The 15865-nt window shown below is 36.9% G+C and overlaps 1 protein-coding gene across 4 annotated transcripts in view; it reads right to left on the bottom strand.

The window, feature by feature from the left end:
• The window catches only part of LOC131063948 (tetratricopeptide repeat protein SKI3), a 167273-nt gene that overhangs the window by 30547 nt on the left and 120861 nt on the right, over window positions 1-15865 (bottom strand). For all 4 annotated transcript variants that reach the window (XR_009111186.2, XM_057997943.2, XM_057997941.2 and 1 more), the window contains 3 exons: window positions 15758-15853; window positions 15082-15222; window positions 14904-14984 (listed from right to left, as the gene is read on the bottom strand). Coding sequence is in view for 3 of the 4 variants with exons in the window: in XM_057997943.2 (XP_057853926.2) it covers window positions 14904-14984; window positions 15082-15222; window positions 15758-15853 (318 nt within the window). In the remaining variant the exon portion in view is untranslated. The remainder of the gene's footprint in view (window positions 1-14903; window positions 14985-15081; window positions 15223-15757; window positions 15854-15865) is intronic.

Below are 15865 nucleotides of genomic sequence, written 5' to 3'. Positions count from 1 at the left end.
TAAAATCATCTCGATCAAAACAATTGTTAGTTATGCTAGAGATGTGCAGATGCTTATCTACAACAACCACACTTCACATGCACTCTTCAGGTCCTCCACAAAGGAATTCTTGAAACCTATATGTGGAATTGTGAGGAGTACAAACCTATTTCTCCTTTGAAATTAGGTCCTTCATGTGTGGGATGCAGTGGGAATGGATCCATTATGTAGGGTATGGGTATGAGTACCCTTATATATGTACTATATGGGATATTAGTATACTATCACTTTGTGTTGCAATGGGTTGGAGAATTGAGAAGAGTTTTGGAAAGTTGGGTCATTGTATTCTATGATGATTGAGATGTTGCATTTGAGATATGGTGAATTTTCTATTTACACCATCCAAGGTTGAGCCCCCACTCCCCCTTCTTAGGAATTTATTAGTGAAAATTAGTTGAGTTGGTATGAGAAATTTTGTGCAATGTAATAGGTCTTATGGTTGTTGGTTTCTTGTTTTTGTATTACTTTCTTATTTATGTGTGTTTTAACCGAGTTTCTATTGGCAGTTTGCTATCATTAGTGTCTAGTTGTTATTAATATCAGCCCTTAGCTTGTGTGTTGTCATTGAGGATATGTTGATGATGAGTTGGATTTTGATTGATGTTAATCCTCAATGTTATGTTGTGATGGTGTTTAATTTTGGAAACATGAGTTTGTTTGTGTTGTCATTGATGTCAAACTTGTTTTCATGGGAGATTGTTGATGTTTTTAATGATGTTGAAATTGTTGTTTTTTGTAGTGTTCAGTACTATCTAACTGTGTTCAGTATGGTCCAAAAATAAGTATTCAAATGTTGTTTTGATGTCTAGTGGTGATATTGAGTGAGTATGTGGTGTTTTTGAAAGGTGATAGTATTGGAAGTTACAATATGTAGGAAAGAGTATTTAAAGTCCTTGTGGGAGAATTCTCTACATTCCTCCAATTTCTAAAGATGATGGCTTGCGGTTTTGGATTTAATGTCTATGCAATGTGGATGTTGCACTATTATGTTTTTAGGTTCTTAGTTGTTCAAGTGTTGAAGTTGGTTGTTGTAGTCTACTGACAGTGAGACTGTCTATTAGGACTAGTCTGGAGAAAGCTTTGCATTTCTTTGTTGTGTCGGTTCAAGTGTTGAAGCTTAGAGGACATGTTCATATTGCTTGTGTAGTATTCTAGTTCAAGATTCATGTGTTGCTTTTCTCCATAATTCAAGATATATTGATTTGTGGTTTGCCATTATCTATTGTGTTGGTCTTTACCTGAATTGGTTGAGTTATCTTATTTGGATCATACTCTTTTGGTTTGGATATGAATTGGAGATTGAGTTAATGTGTTGTTATGGGTCTTACCATGGTGTGTGAAGATCCACATTGATTTATTTGCATTGGATAATATTGTTGGGCTAACTCGTTAACGTACTTTATTGTTTATCTGCACGTTACATTTGATGCCAACTTTGGAGTATGTGTTGATGTGTGTGGTTCATTAGAATCAAATTAGGAAGACATGTAGTGATGTATTTGGGTCCCTTTTATCTCCTAGAATGGACCACATTTAGCGTAGTTGATCATGGTGGCTGACTTTGTGTAATTTATGCTTACTTTGTTGGAATCAAGGGAACACTGAGAAGGAAGAATGAATCAGTGTTCAGCAAAATTGACTTCAATAACTGAATCATACAAACATATTTTGCAAATGAAGTAAAGTAAATGCAAAAACACAAAGCCGAGATCATCAACACCATAACCCCAAGATTTTTACATGGAAACCTAGTTAAGGGAAAAACCACTGTGGGATTGAGGACCCACAATATTATAGTACTGTGATCAAGAGTATAATAATATTACAAGAGGGGAATGCACATGCATTCAAGCACACTACCTAGAGCTCACTGCTCAATTACAAAATAGGGCTACAACCCGGAGGAAGGCTCACTGCCTTACAAGTGATTACAAATAAGAACAAGAATGTGTGAACTGAATAGTAGCATCTACAAATGCCAAAAGTAGTTCTGGTTAAGCTCAATTAGTCTTCTATCATTGTTTTGTCTCTCTGCTCTGTTTTGTTGCTCTGTCACATACCGGAGCATAGATCTATCAACTGCACAAGTGAAAATGCGCCCAATCGCTCATACATGCTTCCTCTAACATGAACAACCTCCCAAATGATCATGTCAATTGGACTAATATATCCGCACCATCAAATTAGATCAACTACATGTCGGCCTAAAAATCACATAACACGCAACATGAAACGTGTAATCCAAGTCAGCTCAATCAGTTCCAAAACAATTATCCAAACCAAAACAAGATGTCCACACGCTTCCCATATGTCGGCTCATCGACCTCGAACACATAAACAATCATTAAAATTACTCCCCATGATCCGCACAACAAATCTTTACACGTTACTACACCAAAACACTGTTATACCGAAAAAATGGTCTACTGGATCTTCTAACCAACACCAAACTTAACACCGGAGGCCAAAAACCTTGAATAAGATGAATTGCATATCCACAACACATCTCCCAGATCTGCAAGGAACAACACTTAACCAAAGTGATCCGCTGTCAACCAAACTACACACTCTGTTGGATATACTGTTCTTCTTACTGGACATCACTCAACCTCAATCAATCTTCCGAAATGGAGGAATCACGAACTGTGGATTGGATATCTAATTCACCAGATGCTAGTTGTCATTAATGATAACAACCGATCATCAATGCAGTGTCCCATGCCAACAATCTCCCCCTTTGGCATTGATGGCAACACTTAGTGAAAAATGACTAAGTGTCAATATCAAAACCAAAATCAAACTTCCGGATCAAAGAATCAAGAATCTCCCCCTAGGATCAACATTTTTTACTCATCAATTCTCCTCCTTTGACATCAATGACAAAGGTAGAGTTCCAGGAATTAAAAATGCTATTTACATACACAGCCCTTATATATATTCACAAAAATTTGAAAATATCAACATAAGAATTCTTCAATGAGTCCACGTGATTCTCCAATACAGTTATGAACCTACTAAGCAAGTAAGCATGTGTCTCTATTGTCTTATAGGTTTCTAGATTGACTTGAGATGTCATATTTTGTTCTTCTGGATGATGTTCTTCCTGCCCTTTAGCCTTATTTACTTCATACCGATTGTCTAACAAAACTATTGTCAAAATCTTTTCAGTCTCCTTAGCAACTTCATCAATCTTCCCTAGCATGATTTTGTTTATCCTATGTTTGCTTCTAAATTCGTTCTTTGTTTGTTTCAGCAATCTATCTATCTCCTCTATAGTAATGACTGAACATAAGTTAACCAACACATACTCCTTCAGTCTCTCATCTTCCTTACTAGTAGTTTGTCTTCTAGCATCCAAAATGTCATACAAGCTTTTGGGTATGACAAACATTAGTTCAATCAATGCTTTACCATACACATTAAGATATTCTACAGTGGCTTCTTCTAGAGTTCTCTTACCAGAGTATCGGCATGCATCATATTTTATTCTCTTGGAGAGAATGCCTAAGTTGCAAGAGGCATCACAACTAATGGTTATGACAGCAGAATGGAATCAGTGGCCTAAGTCGAAGACACAACAAGAATTGAGGGTGAAGGAGGTGGTGAAGAATGATTTCTTTTGGGCTGATGCCAAATATATTGTCTTCATCATTACTCTGGTCTTCAGAGTTATAAGATGTGGGGATTCTAATGCACCTTCTCTTGGAGAGGTGTATGAGTGCATAGATTCTATGCTTGATCAAATGAAGGTTGTTGTGTGAGACAAGGATCCCACATTGCAATTCTACACCGAGCATATTCAGCCAATCTTTTAGCGTAGATGGGAGACAACACTCCCTTACACATGGCTGCCTATGCATTAAACCTGAAGTGGTGCATGCAAAGGTCCGATAAAATTACACCTATTGAGGATTCTAAGGTGAAGGATGGGTTCATGAAGCCCATTAAGAAAATGTATGATCCTGTAGAAGCCAGCTTGATTCATACCGATTGGACAAAATTTTCCACTCTTTGGGGATATTCAAAGGTGGTCAAGATAGATGTAATGTCCCCTACTAAGTTTAGGCCTGTTGTAGCAGTAATTAATTTATTTCAATACACTTACGACTTAAACTAAATTGATTAGGAGACAACTCTATTTTTAGCTCTTTCCTTAACATAAATCAAATCTGTAATATTCCGTAGTTTTAAATAATTTATCAATTATTCATGAATAAATTGGCAATCCACCATACTAGGCAATTAATTTTATTATTAGATAATAAACTGTATCATCCATAATTCTTAATGCAAAGTTCAATCCTTTTTACTACACCAGTTTTAAGGAAGGAGGAGATGACTATGTTGCCAAGCGCTTAGATACCAAACTCAATAGGCTCCCTCAAAGTTTACAGATCCAAGCCCTTACCCTATCTTGGGGCTATGCCCTCAAGGTTTAGGGACGCTGATCCCTACCCTATCTTGGGAATCATCCTATTGGATGGATTTAGACTACCCCTCTTGGAAACAACTCGATCCAATCTTCTTAAATACTGACAGTAATAACATGATTCAGACTATAAGTATACTAACTTCTCATGTATTATGAATATATATAAAATTAAGTATGACTGTCATACATATTGCAGTCTATAGTAATATTACTACTAAATTCTACATAGCAACATTATCAGGCTTCATATATTAAGCATAAATATTCAGCACATCCCCATGCATACCACCAAGAACAAAGATGCTACTGCCTATAACTTAATAACAGTTCTGATCTGATCCAATCCACGGTGATGTTGCTGGATGCTTTGATTCCTTTCCCTTATATCTCTCAATGTGAGGGAGAGGTCACACCTATTCATCATGCATCCCCTTTGGCAAGACATACCCTTTCACCATTAGCACCATTTGAAAGAGTGCAACTCTTCATTATTTCTGCCCTTTGAAAGGGACATAACCTTTCATAATTAGATCTGCACTTCTTATTTAAATCAGATGTGCACTTCTGATTTCCAAATTGTCCCCCTCTCAAATGAGGTTCTCTTCTCCCTTTTATATCTCATTGTTGAGGGAGTCACAACTTTTCCTTCCATGTCTTTTGACCATTCATAAACTTAATTAGATTTTTTTAAATTATATTTAATTATATTCTTTTATATTTTAATTAAATTTTTAATATTTAAATTTTATTATTATTATTTATTATTAAATTCTATTTCAAAGTGGGACATTACAATAGATCTGGAGACTATGTCACAAGAGGACCCCACGTTGTGATTGACTATGCATGGACCTGTTGTGACGTATTCACACATCGCCCCATTGCAAATGGGGATCCCTACTTTTTTTCGCTTTGTGAGGTTTTGCTTTCTAGATTTTACAGTTTTGTCTGTTAGCCTTTGCTTTTCTAGTGTCGCCAGGGGGATCACTAGGATGGTAGGCTCTGCTTGAGCCAAGGTGAGTCTTTGGGGCCCCGGAATTAGGGTTTCTTTGAAAGTCTTCCTTAGGGCTTGGTTTTGCTCTCGTTGCTAATTGTGTCTTGTTTGAGTTTGAGGAGGTCAATGAAGCTTGGTGAGTGAATATCCTCTTTGAAGGTCCGAATTAGGTCAAGTTGGTGAGTGATGAAGTTTAGAATGTCATCCTGATCTCCAAATGCCCTGAAATTTGGCTAAGTCTGGAATGTCCTGATCCTGAAATTTGACTAAGTCTGGAAAACTGAAGAATCCTCCAAAAACAAGATTTTGCAATATAATTCCTGGAGGTCCGAAACCACTCTCAAACATCCTGACAGTATATATGGAATATAACTTAAAGAATAACTGTATTCCATAAAATGATCCTGACGGAGAGACCAAAATGTCAAATTTCGCTCCTGACCCTTCCAAAGGGTCCAAAGCGAATTTTGCTCCTGACCCTTCCAAAGGGTCCAGAGCAAAATTCTCCATAAGACATTCTACTTTGACCAAAACCTAGAACTAACGCATTCCTAGGCTTGAATGAAGGTAAAAACGCTTGTTTGAATGAGGAAATGTGAAAATGAAGTCAAGATTTGAGCCCAAGGATGATGGAAATTAGCCTAAAGTAGGAATTTCGCTCCTAACCCTTCCAAAGGGTCCAGAGCGAAATTCTTGAAAACCTTATTTTCTCCCTTGTTTAGACCAACGTTCTAGTTTTGAGGTGATGGGATGTGAAAATGTGAAGGATTTTGGCCAAGATTAGGAATTTCGCTCCTGACCCTTCCAGAGGGTCCAGAGTGAAAATCCTTATACACCTAAATTTCTCACTTGTCAAGACCAAATTCATAGTTCCTTAGGCATGTATAGAGGTGTTTTGACATGTTCTAGCCTTAGGAGATGAGTAAAGGTGAAAAGAATGAAGGATTCTAGCCTAAAGGGTGAATTTTGCTCTTGACCCTTCCAAAGGATCCAGAGCGAAATTTTTGAAAACACTAATTTTTCTTTTAGCCAGAGTCAGGACCAAGGTGGAAATGAAAGGAGAGGGATCTATGTTTGCCTCCCAAAGAGGATGACAGTTGGAAAAGTCAAGGATCAAACCCAAAACATGATTTTCGCTCCTGACCCTTCCAAAGGGTCAAGAGCGAAAATCTTTGTAGCTCTTATTTTCTTCCTTATTTTGGCTAAGCTTTGGCATGATGGAGAAGTTATTGGTATGTTCTTGCCTTGAGAGGGAATGTGATGCTTTGGAAGATCAAGATTTTAGCCTAAAAGAGAATTTCGCTCCTGACCCTTCCAAAGGGTCCATAGCAAAATTCACTATAAACCTCATTTGCTACTTGATTTGGGCATCAATCCTTGTTCCTTAGGTGGAAAATGATCTAAGTTTGCTTCTTGAGGTGGTTTGAAGTTTGAAAAGTGAGTGATCAAAAGCCTAAACTAAGATTTTCGCTCCTGACCCTTCCAAAGGGTCCAGCGCGAAAATCCTCCTAAGACTCATTTCCTCCCTAGTTTGACCAAATTTTGATTTGCAAGGCGTCTTGAAAGGAAGGATGGACATCTTTTGCCATTGGAAATGTTTGAAAGCATTGAAAAGTGAAGTATTTTGAGCCAAATAGTGAATTTCACTCCTGGCCCTTCCAACACCTATTTTTCCATTGGAGGAGGTCAAGTCCTTGGTTTTTTGCAGCATGGATGGAAGTTGAATAGCATGTCTTTGCCTCTTGAGGTGGTTTGGAGTTGGAGAAATGAAAAAATCAAGCTCAAATCATGATTTTCGCTCCTTACCCTTCCAAAGGGTCCAGAGCGAAAATCTTCATGGACCTCATTGTCTTCCTTGTTAGGCCAAGTTCTTAGTGTCCAAGGCATGTTGGAGGAAGGATAGACATATTCTTGCCTTGAGGAATGATGGAAAGTAATAAAAGATGAAATATCAAGCCTAGAATGTGAAATTTGCTCCTGACCCTTCCAAAGGGTCTAGGGCGAAATTTCACCAAAACCACCTTTTTCCAATTTTGTGTCAAGACAATTGCAAACTAAAGTGAATTGGGATGGAAGAGGTCCTTAGGAGTAAATTTAAGTTGCTAGGAATCATTGAAATTGAAGGAATTGAGCGAAATTCTCCAAATCAACCATTTTCCCCTTGAGTGAAGCTAAAACGTTGATACCTATGGCATGGTTGAGGCTGGAGTGAGATATTCTTGCCTTGTGGGGTGAATTGAGGTAAAGGAAGTGTAAAATAAAGCCTAAAGAAGGAATTTCGCTCCTGACCCTTCCAAAGGGTCCAAAGCAAAATTCCCAAAATCACCTAGTTTGCCCATGAGGAAGGTCAAGTTGTGGATTCCTAGCCTTTGGTGAGGAGAAGGATAGCGTATGCTTGCCTTGGAAGGCATTTTGGAGTAGAGACATGATGGAATTTGTCCAAAAATGCAAAATTCGCTCCTGACCCTTCCAGAGGGTCCAAGGCGAAATCCTTTGAAACTACTATTTTTCACCTTGTTTGGGCCAGGCGAGGCGCTAATTGTGAAATAATGTTGAAGAGAGGTCTAAATTGGGCAAAATAGCAAATTTCACTCCTGACCCTTCCAAAGGGTCCAGGGCGAAATTCTTATAGGGCCTGTCCCTGGGGAGAATCGTGGACAAGCTTTATTTTTTTATATCTTCTTGTTGATGATTTAAGGTGTAAAATTCTATGTCGAAATGAATTTATTTTATGACCTTAATCATCTTTTGGTTTGTTGTGCAGATGAAAGAAGACCAGGCCAAGGCAAGGACGACCTTCTCCGGTCCAGCATCATCAAGGACGACCTCTTCCAGTCCAGCATTTCAAGGAAAGGTACACCATCCATCTTGCACATCGAAGACAAAGGAGGTTAAAGCAAGGGTTCGTTGAAAAAGCGGACAATTTCAAAAGAGTTAACTAAAGTTAGCTTCTCAGCATCATCAAATTGAATATCTACCAAGTTGCAAGTGTCAGACAAGGTGGCATCCTAGTCATCACTCCTCCAGTCGGATTGGTCCACCTCAACGTGTCCAGATTCAATGTACCTGACTCATCAAAGATGACAGTAACTTCGATGTACCTACCCCAGCTATCCATTGGTTGAATATTCTAGAGAAGACATGTATCCAAATAATGCAATTATTTCATTGGTCAGAATTGAGTTGGTTGTAACAAACCCTAATTAGGGTTTTCATTGTAAAATCTTGGCCATTTATCTCAAATTGATCTGAGCCATTGAATTGTATTGAGAGCGCTATATAAGCCCTAGCTCCTCATTTGTAAAGGCTAATAGTTAGGAGGTTAATAAATAGTTGATAGAGGTTAGAATAGATTAATAGCAAATAGAATAGCAGTTAGAGTAGAATAGAAAGAGAAGGCAAAGATTGTTGCCAAGATGTTGTTGTAAAAGACTTGTAAACTTCATTGAAGAAATGGTGAAATCTATGGGTCGATTCAACAATTTGCATGGTCTCTATACTTCTCAGATTTGATTTCATGTTATTAGATGAGCGGAAGAAATGTGCTTGATTGATGGTGAAATTTGTATATCCATACTACTAGCAGTTTGTTGATTGCAGACTTGCCTTGTGTATTCAACTAGAATCATTGAGCTTAAGCCTAACTTCAATTGTCGCTTCTTCACTGATATGCATCAGTCTGATGGTGTCTATGCCTGTAGCTATGATCTGAAAATCATAAAGCTTTCCTCCGAAGATCGCACTAACCTTGTGGAGATGGTCCTGGGATGTCAAAACAAGACTTAGTTAGAATTTCATCAAAGGTCATTCATTGCTCCTACATTCTTAGCGTCAGAATTAAATCCTTCCCTCGCCCTCATCTTTTTTCCTTTTTTCAAAAATCTAGGCTAGTGAAATCCTGTGTTCCAGTAATATTCAAAGCAAATTAGACGTTCAAATCGTCAAAAGTAAGTCCCCTTGTGATTCCAGCAAAAATCACATCATACCGCGAAGAGCTTATCCACGAGTAGAGATCCTACATAACAGAACCTTGGAGTTACTCCGACTGATCCTTCGGCGAGATCTTCAACAGTCGGGAACTTTGTTCAAGAGAGGATAAGGTACCTTTAGGTATTTTATTTTGTGTTCGCATGTGCATAAAAAACACATCAACGGGACCTAGATCTTTGACTACTACTCTAGCCATTCAGTTTGTAATGTCCCCACTTTAGTAGTTGACCAAGCATATGTGCGTTAGCCTAGCTCTACATGGTCCCAAGGGCTAACGAAGGGTTTAAAGGGATCCTAGAGTGTTTTGGCCTAGTCATTTCCAGTTCAGGCCAAAACAGAGTTGATTTACTTAGTTTGAGGCATACTTACTATTTTTAGTAAGTCAACAGGACACAACAGAGGCTAGTTCTGGTGATTGGATTCGATACTCCTTGGCGAGAGCTTTCCGACGAATTATCAGTCGCGCTATTCGGAGTCCGATTGCTAGTATATTTTAATGCCTGAAGTGTTATTAAAGTAACATTTAATTTAATTGTAAAATATTAAAGTGTTACTTTAATATTTATTTTATGGGGATGTGTGCAAATCAAAGGGGCATCCAAGGGAGACATAAGTGAATATTTTAATATGTTTTATATTGCACATGTTTTATTCCACATTGCTTAAGTGAGTTGGATCGACCCTTGGAGAAAGAATAAAAGGAAGCTTTTGTGGCTTCATTCAACATGTTGAATATGAGAAGAAATTGATGTGTGAGTTGCAAATCCGTTCTTGGCATTAGAGGACGTCTATCCTCTCTTGTGACATTCTAGACGTCATTCCCTTGGGGTTTGGCCTTTGAAATCCATTGCTATCAGCTTCATTAACAGGCAGATTGGGTGCATCTCCAGCTACAGGCAGATTTGGTGTTTTGCTCATACCTTCTCCACTTCTTGACCAATGCTTATGCCATTCTGAAGGGATGATTTTATGATGATATTGGACTGATTGAAGACTAATTAATACTGTAGCGCAGCACTATTCACGCTACTGTAGCACGGCACTATTCACACTACTGTAGCACGGCACTATTCACACTACTGTAGCACGGCACTATTCATGTTACTGTAGCAGCAAGATGGGAAGTCATTGCTGGAATATTATGTCAAAAATGCTGGAGTATTTAGTGAGTTAAAAAAATCTGCTATGTATTTGATTTTAATAATTCTAGAAATAATATCATTTCAGCAGTAGTTCAATCTTCATGTTGCACATTATTGTAATTTCCTTCTAGTTCATGTTATATGGTTTCAAATCTATGCAAAGACTAAAAAACAAATAAACATTTCATTTTGGAAGCCATAAGAGGTTTAAACATTAAACGGAGAAATAAGGAGTTGGATGCAAACTGTTTGACTTAATTCCTATCAGCAGTTGGTTAAGTTTTGGGGCATTCTAGGGTGCCCATTACACAGTTGTTGTCCCAAGTTTCTAGTTCTTCTATTCTTGAGAGGAACTAGTCTACTTATAGCTTCATCCACTCCATTAAGAAGAAGATGCTTAGTGCCTTACATTTCATTGACCACAACACACTTATGTACAAGTAGAGTCCAGCAACCAAATGGGATGTAGAGCAAAAAGAGCCACCACAAATCGATAATGATGCTACATAGGTAGGGCGGGTTGGTATTGGTGTACCTGAGCTTGAGCATGTGGGATCCAAGGTTCCAATGATGAGGAGATTAGCGAAGAACTTGGAGTTGGGGATGATTAGTGGCATTAGGCCATCAGCCATTGACTCATGAGTCATTAGTATTACTATTTAGAATTTACTATTTTGTTTTTGAAGTTTGAAATTCGAACATAGTTGATTGTAATCATGAATCATCATTATGAGATTTCAAAAAAATCTCATTTTGATGTCAATATTTTTATTTTCACTATTAAAAGCTACTACTAGTTAAATGTTAATAACTTAATTGTTAATAATTTTGACGTCAATATTTTTATTTTCACTATTAAAAACAACTACTAGTTAAATGTTAATAACTTAATTGTTAATAATAATAATAAGTGATAACTTTATGTTCACAATTCAATGCAATCATTGCAATGTGTTTACTTATTCCTTATACAGTTATACATCATTTTATAATTAATTTTTCAAATACTATATGTATTTGCACCACTCCCCCACCCCCACCACCGTCCCCAAACCTAGGCCCCCCGTACCCTAAACCCATCCCCACATCCCCACATCAAGAAACTCCATGGAACATTGATTCAAACCCACTTCAAAGGATGAAAGACAAGTGCTATACAAAGTTAAGCGTGAATCCTTTATTAATTATCAAATTCTCACAACACAACAATACAACTTCAAAGTTTGAATGAAAATTTTTGTAGCATAAGTCTGCCATAAGCTATTATTACAATTTATGTGCACAAAGCACTTATTATTATCTACCAATTAAAGCAGAGATCAGAAGATTTATATCGTTATGATTAATTTAAATAGAAGGAACACATAATTAGCATCAAGAAATATTGTACAAAATTGAAAAAGAAGAAATTTCTTCAAAGCATTCAAAGACACTTCAAAGAATAAAAGACAAGTGCTATACCTTTTTAAGCGTGAATCCTTTATTACTTATCAAATTCTCACAACATAACACAACAATTCAACTTCAAAGTTTGAATGAAAATTTCTGTAGCATAAGTCTGCCATAAACTATAATTACAATTCATGTGCACAAAGCACTAATTTATAAGCTCTCAAGAAGAAGCTTTTAGGAATAAAATAATCATACAATATTCCCAATAAAGCTACACTTTAAGCAATCTAATCCCTATCTACAGAAAAGCGGAAATAAAGCTACTTTTTAACAACTAATTCTAAAACAACTGAATAAATACAATTAGTCTAAGATAGGCTCTCAATTCTGCTCAAAATAATTGAAGGCCCAAAACTGAAAAGAGACATAAACAACTATTCTAAATCATCAGCATCTATTTCTAAATCTGAATTTGACATATCCGAAAGATCTGGTGATTCAAGAGACAATGTATTATATTTTTCCCTTGCAAGCTGAACTCTATCCATAAACGTTCTGATTTCAGCAATTGGAGTTTTCTATGCTAACTCTTCTTTATCAAACAGTCACTAAACAAAAATTTCTGCTCTTCATAAACAATATCTATCACTTGGGCAACTTGAGTTTGTACATTGAAATTCTAACTGAAATCCTTATAAATTCTTCCATATTGCTGATGTTGAAGGCCATTCCTCCTAGCAGACTCATAACTAGCTGCAAAAAATTACTTTTCACTACATCCTAGTTATCTTATGTAAATGTGAATGGATGAGTGCGGAAAGATAAAAAAGGTCTTGCTCAACAATTTGTATCTTCTCTGTCTTCCTTTAAAACTGTCAGAGTGGGAACCTACAACTCAAATAACAATTAGCAACTAGCTACCCACTTGGGCATGTGATAACTTTCAAAATTAGCTATCGTTTTAATCTAGCGCACACCTCACTCCCCAACACTCCATTGGCTCCAAGCTAGTCGAAACGCAGCTAAATGATGAAATACTAGCAGTCAGGGAACACTCCAGTTCAATGAATTGACAAATGGTATCTCATCTACCTTAACAAAATGCCATTATCACAAAGATTTAATTTCCACTGACAAATTGTTCTCCCATCTGAGAGTAATTCATCAAGTAGTTGCTTTTGGTGTCCCTCATCCAACCTCAATGATGAATTTGTTTCTAGCTCTAATACTGGATTTACAAGATGAGCAATGTATGTTCACATTCCATGTTTCCTGCCTTCAACTTTGATTTTACTTTGCCATCATTTTCTAACATTTCTTCACAACGAAAAACTCAACCACTGCTGTTCAATATCCCACATTTAATGGATGACAATAACCATCCAAAAGATGATCATTATTTGAAGGTACAATTACCACAATATTCTATCACTTTCTTTTTAGGATTTCCTCTTATATATCTTCAATCACTGCAGGAAACAATTATTTCTAATTTATCCATGAGATGAATTATCTTCCATCTCAATGATCTCAAAATCTCACATCAGAGAAAGAGGCTCGGAACTTGAAAGCCATAATCTGTATCCTCCATCTTCCAGCAAAGATAGAAGTGCAAGCATCTATTCCTAAGCTTCTTATCTTGGCTCTAAATAAATTGTTCTTAGTATTTTTTTGAACATCAATGAGTTTCCATATCCACATGTAAGGTTGTCCAACCAAAACATCAAAGACCCAAATGGGAGGCATGCTCCAGACTTCGTCTTCGAAGGGCTTCATTGTGTATAGGAGGTTGCACTATTGAAGGGGCCAAAGTGTTTAGTTAAAGGTAAGGTATCAATGGTAGATTAAACATCCTACTGTCATCTGTCGACACAATATTCTTCTAATTGCCACTGTCCACAGTGAAGTGTACTTGTACTGTGGCAATCATGTGATAGGGTATTCCCTCCATTATTTTCTTCTGTTTGTCCAATATGGACGGTGATACCAGGGTTAATATTGGAGTTTTCACCTTTGCCAAGAGTGCTCATTTAGAACAATATTGTTTGTCCAAGTGCAACTCACTCTTCTGAATGCTGGCCCATTTGCCATATTCTTCTAGGATTCCCATTTGAAATTGCATTTTGAGGTAAGTTTAATGATTCACCCTTTGTTAGGTATCTCTGTTCTACAGTTTTGGAACTTCATAGGATATAGAAACCCTAGTGGTACTCAATAGCTTTTCAATTGTGACTATTTTTCATTATTTTCAAAAATCAGGTCCTGCGGCCCTCTGAAATCAGAGAGCACAGCTCCAAGTGGTTGTAAATTTACCAACCTCCAAAAAGGCCAAAAGTAACTATTTGGTCAGAAAGTGGAAATCAATGACCCATAGTGCTTTGGGTTTTATCATTTGATGCAAATTTGCCTGAGCAGCCAAGTGGTCTAAAAGCTTGGCTCAAATGTTCATCATGATCAATGACTCTTTGTAGGTTGGAATTTTCTAAACTCGAGTGAAATGGCAAGGTGAAAAACTTAGATTTATTATATGTAAACTCAATTTGTTGAACCACTTGCAAAGAAACACCTTAATACCATGATTATTTAATAGAAAAAAAGCAGAAAATGTGTTAAACACTTGAATGAAGTTCTATTTTATTGAGGAGGATGTTATATCATAACATTAGAAGAAGAATATTTAAAAACCAGGAAAATACAAACAAAAAACTTGAATGTTTCATGGCACGGTTGGCAAAGGATTAATAATTTAAACTTCATCCTACTACCAATGGCAGTCACAGGTATCATATAGAGTTTGCTATTGCATCTCAAAAGATGGAGATCTGCATTAATTTTCAGGCTCAAACCCCAAATTTTTAAAGGTATAGTTACCAAGAAAACAATTTTAACAGAAACCACCAAAAGCAAAACACACCTCTATGTCTCCAAGCAACTTCCAAACCGCAGTAATATTTCCAAATAACAGAGAAGTAGCAAATGCAATCTCAGATGCTTCCTGCATTTTATATAAAATATTAAAAATTAAAACCAGTATGAATTTCTTAGTCAAAATTGTTCCAAAAATCTTGGAAACAAATAAACTGATTTTTTACCTTTGTGAGATCTGCAGCCCATCCAAAAGCACCAAGAGCTGTGCACTCCTTTGACATCCCAAGCAATCCAGAGGCAAGGCCATACTGAGCAGCAAGATTTTGGGGTGCACTTTCTACTGCAAGCCTAAAATGCTCAACAGCCTGATACAGATTATGACCATTTTGCAATTCAACACAAACACACATTACCCTTTGGGACAAATGCAGTCATAAATAATGCAGAGCATTGAGGTCCAGAATCTACTCCTAGCTGCATTATAAGATTTTATGTAGTATCTCAAAGATGAACAATTATAACGAAATCAAAACTCAAGTGTGTGAAAATGTGTACACATGCAGAAATGTGGGCCTGGGATGGTGCATGGGTGGATGTTTTCATGAGTTGTTGCATGCTACATATTTGTGCATGCATGTGTTTATATGTGTGCATTTGTGACACACCTACAAACAATAATAATCTATTTTAAAAAATATACAACATATGCCAGATGTTAAGGTTCACAACAATATAATATCAATGCTATGTATTAATAATTATCTCTAAAGAACACTGCCATCTAATTTTCTTGGTTATGGGTACCCAGTCTCACTTTCTGATGAAAAATCCAGGCAGAAAACTATAGAATTCATTAAATACAGTTCCAACAAATGAACATATATGAAAGAAAAGACACACTTTCTTATAAGATCGAAGTGATGAGAAGATATTGCCGCTCTCAATCAAAGAGAAAACACGTGAATTGCCCTCGAGTGCAATAGCCCGTGCATACGCCTGTAGAATGAA

This window comes from Cryptomeria japonica, chromosome 11 (assembly GCF_030272615.1).
Source record: "Cryptomeria japonica chromosome 11, Sugi_1.0, whole genome shotgun sequence".
NCBI lineage: Eukaryota > Viridiplantae > Streptophyta > Pinopsida > Cupressales > Cupressaceae > Cryptomeria > Cryptomeria japonica.
This window is presented reverse-complemented; position numbering and strand designations above follow the sequence as displayed.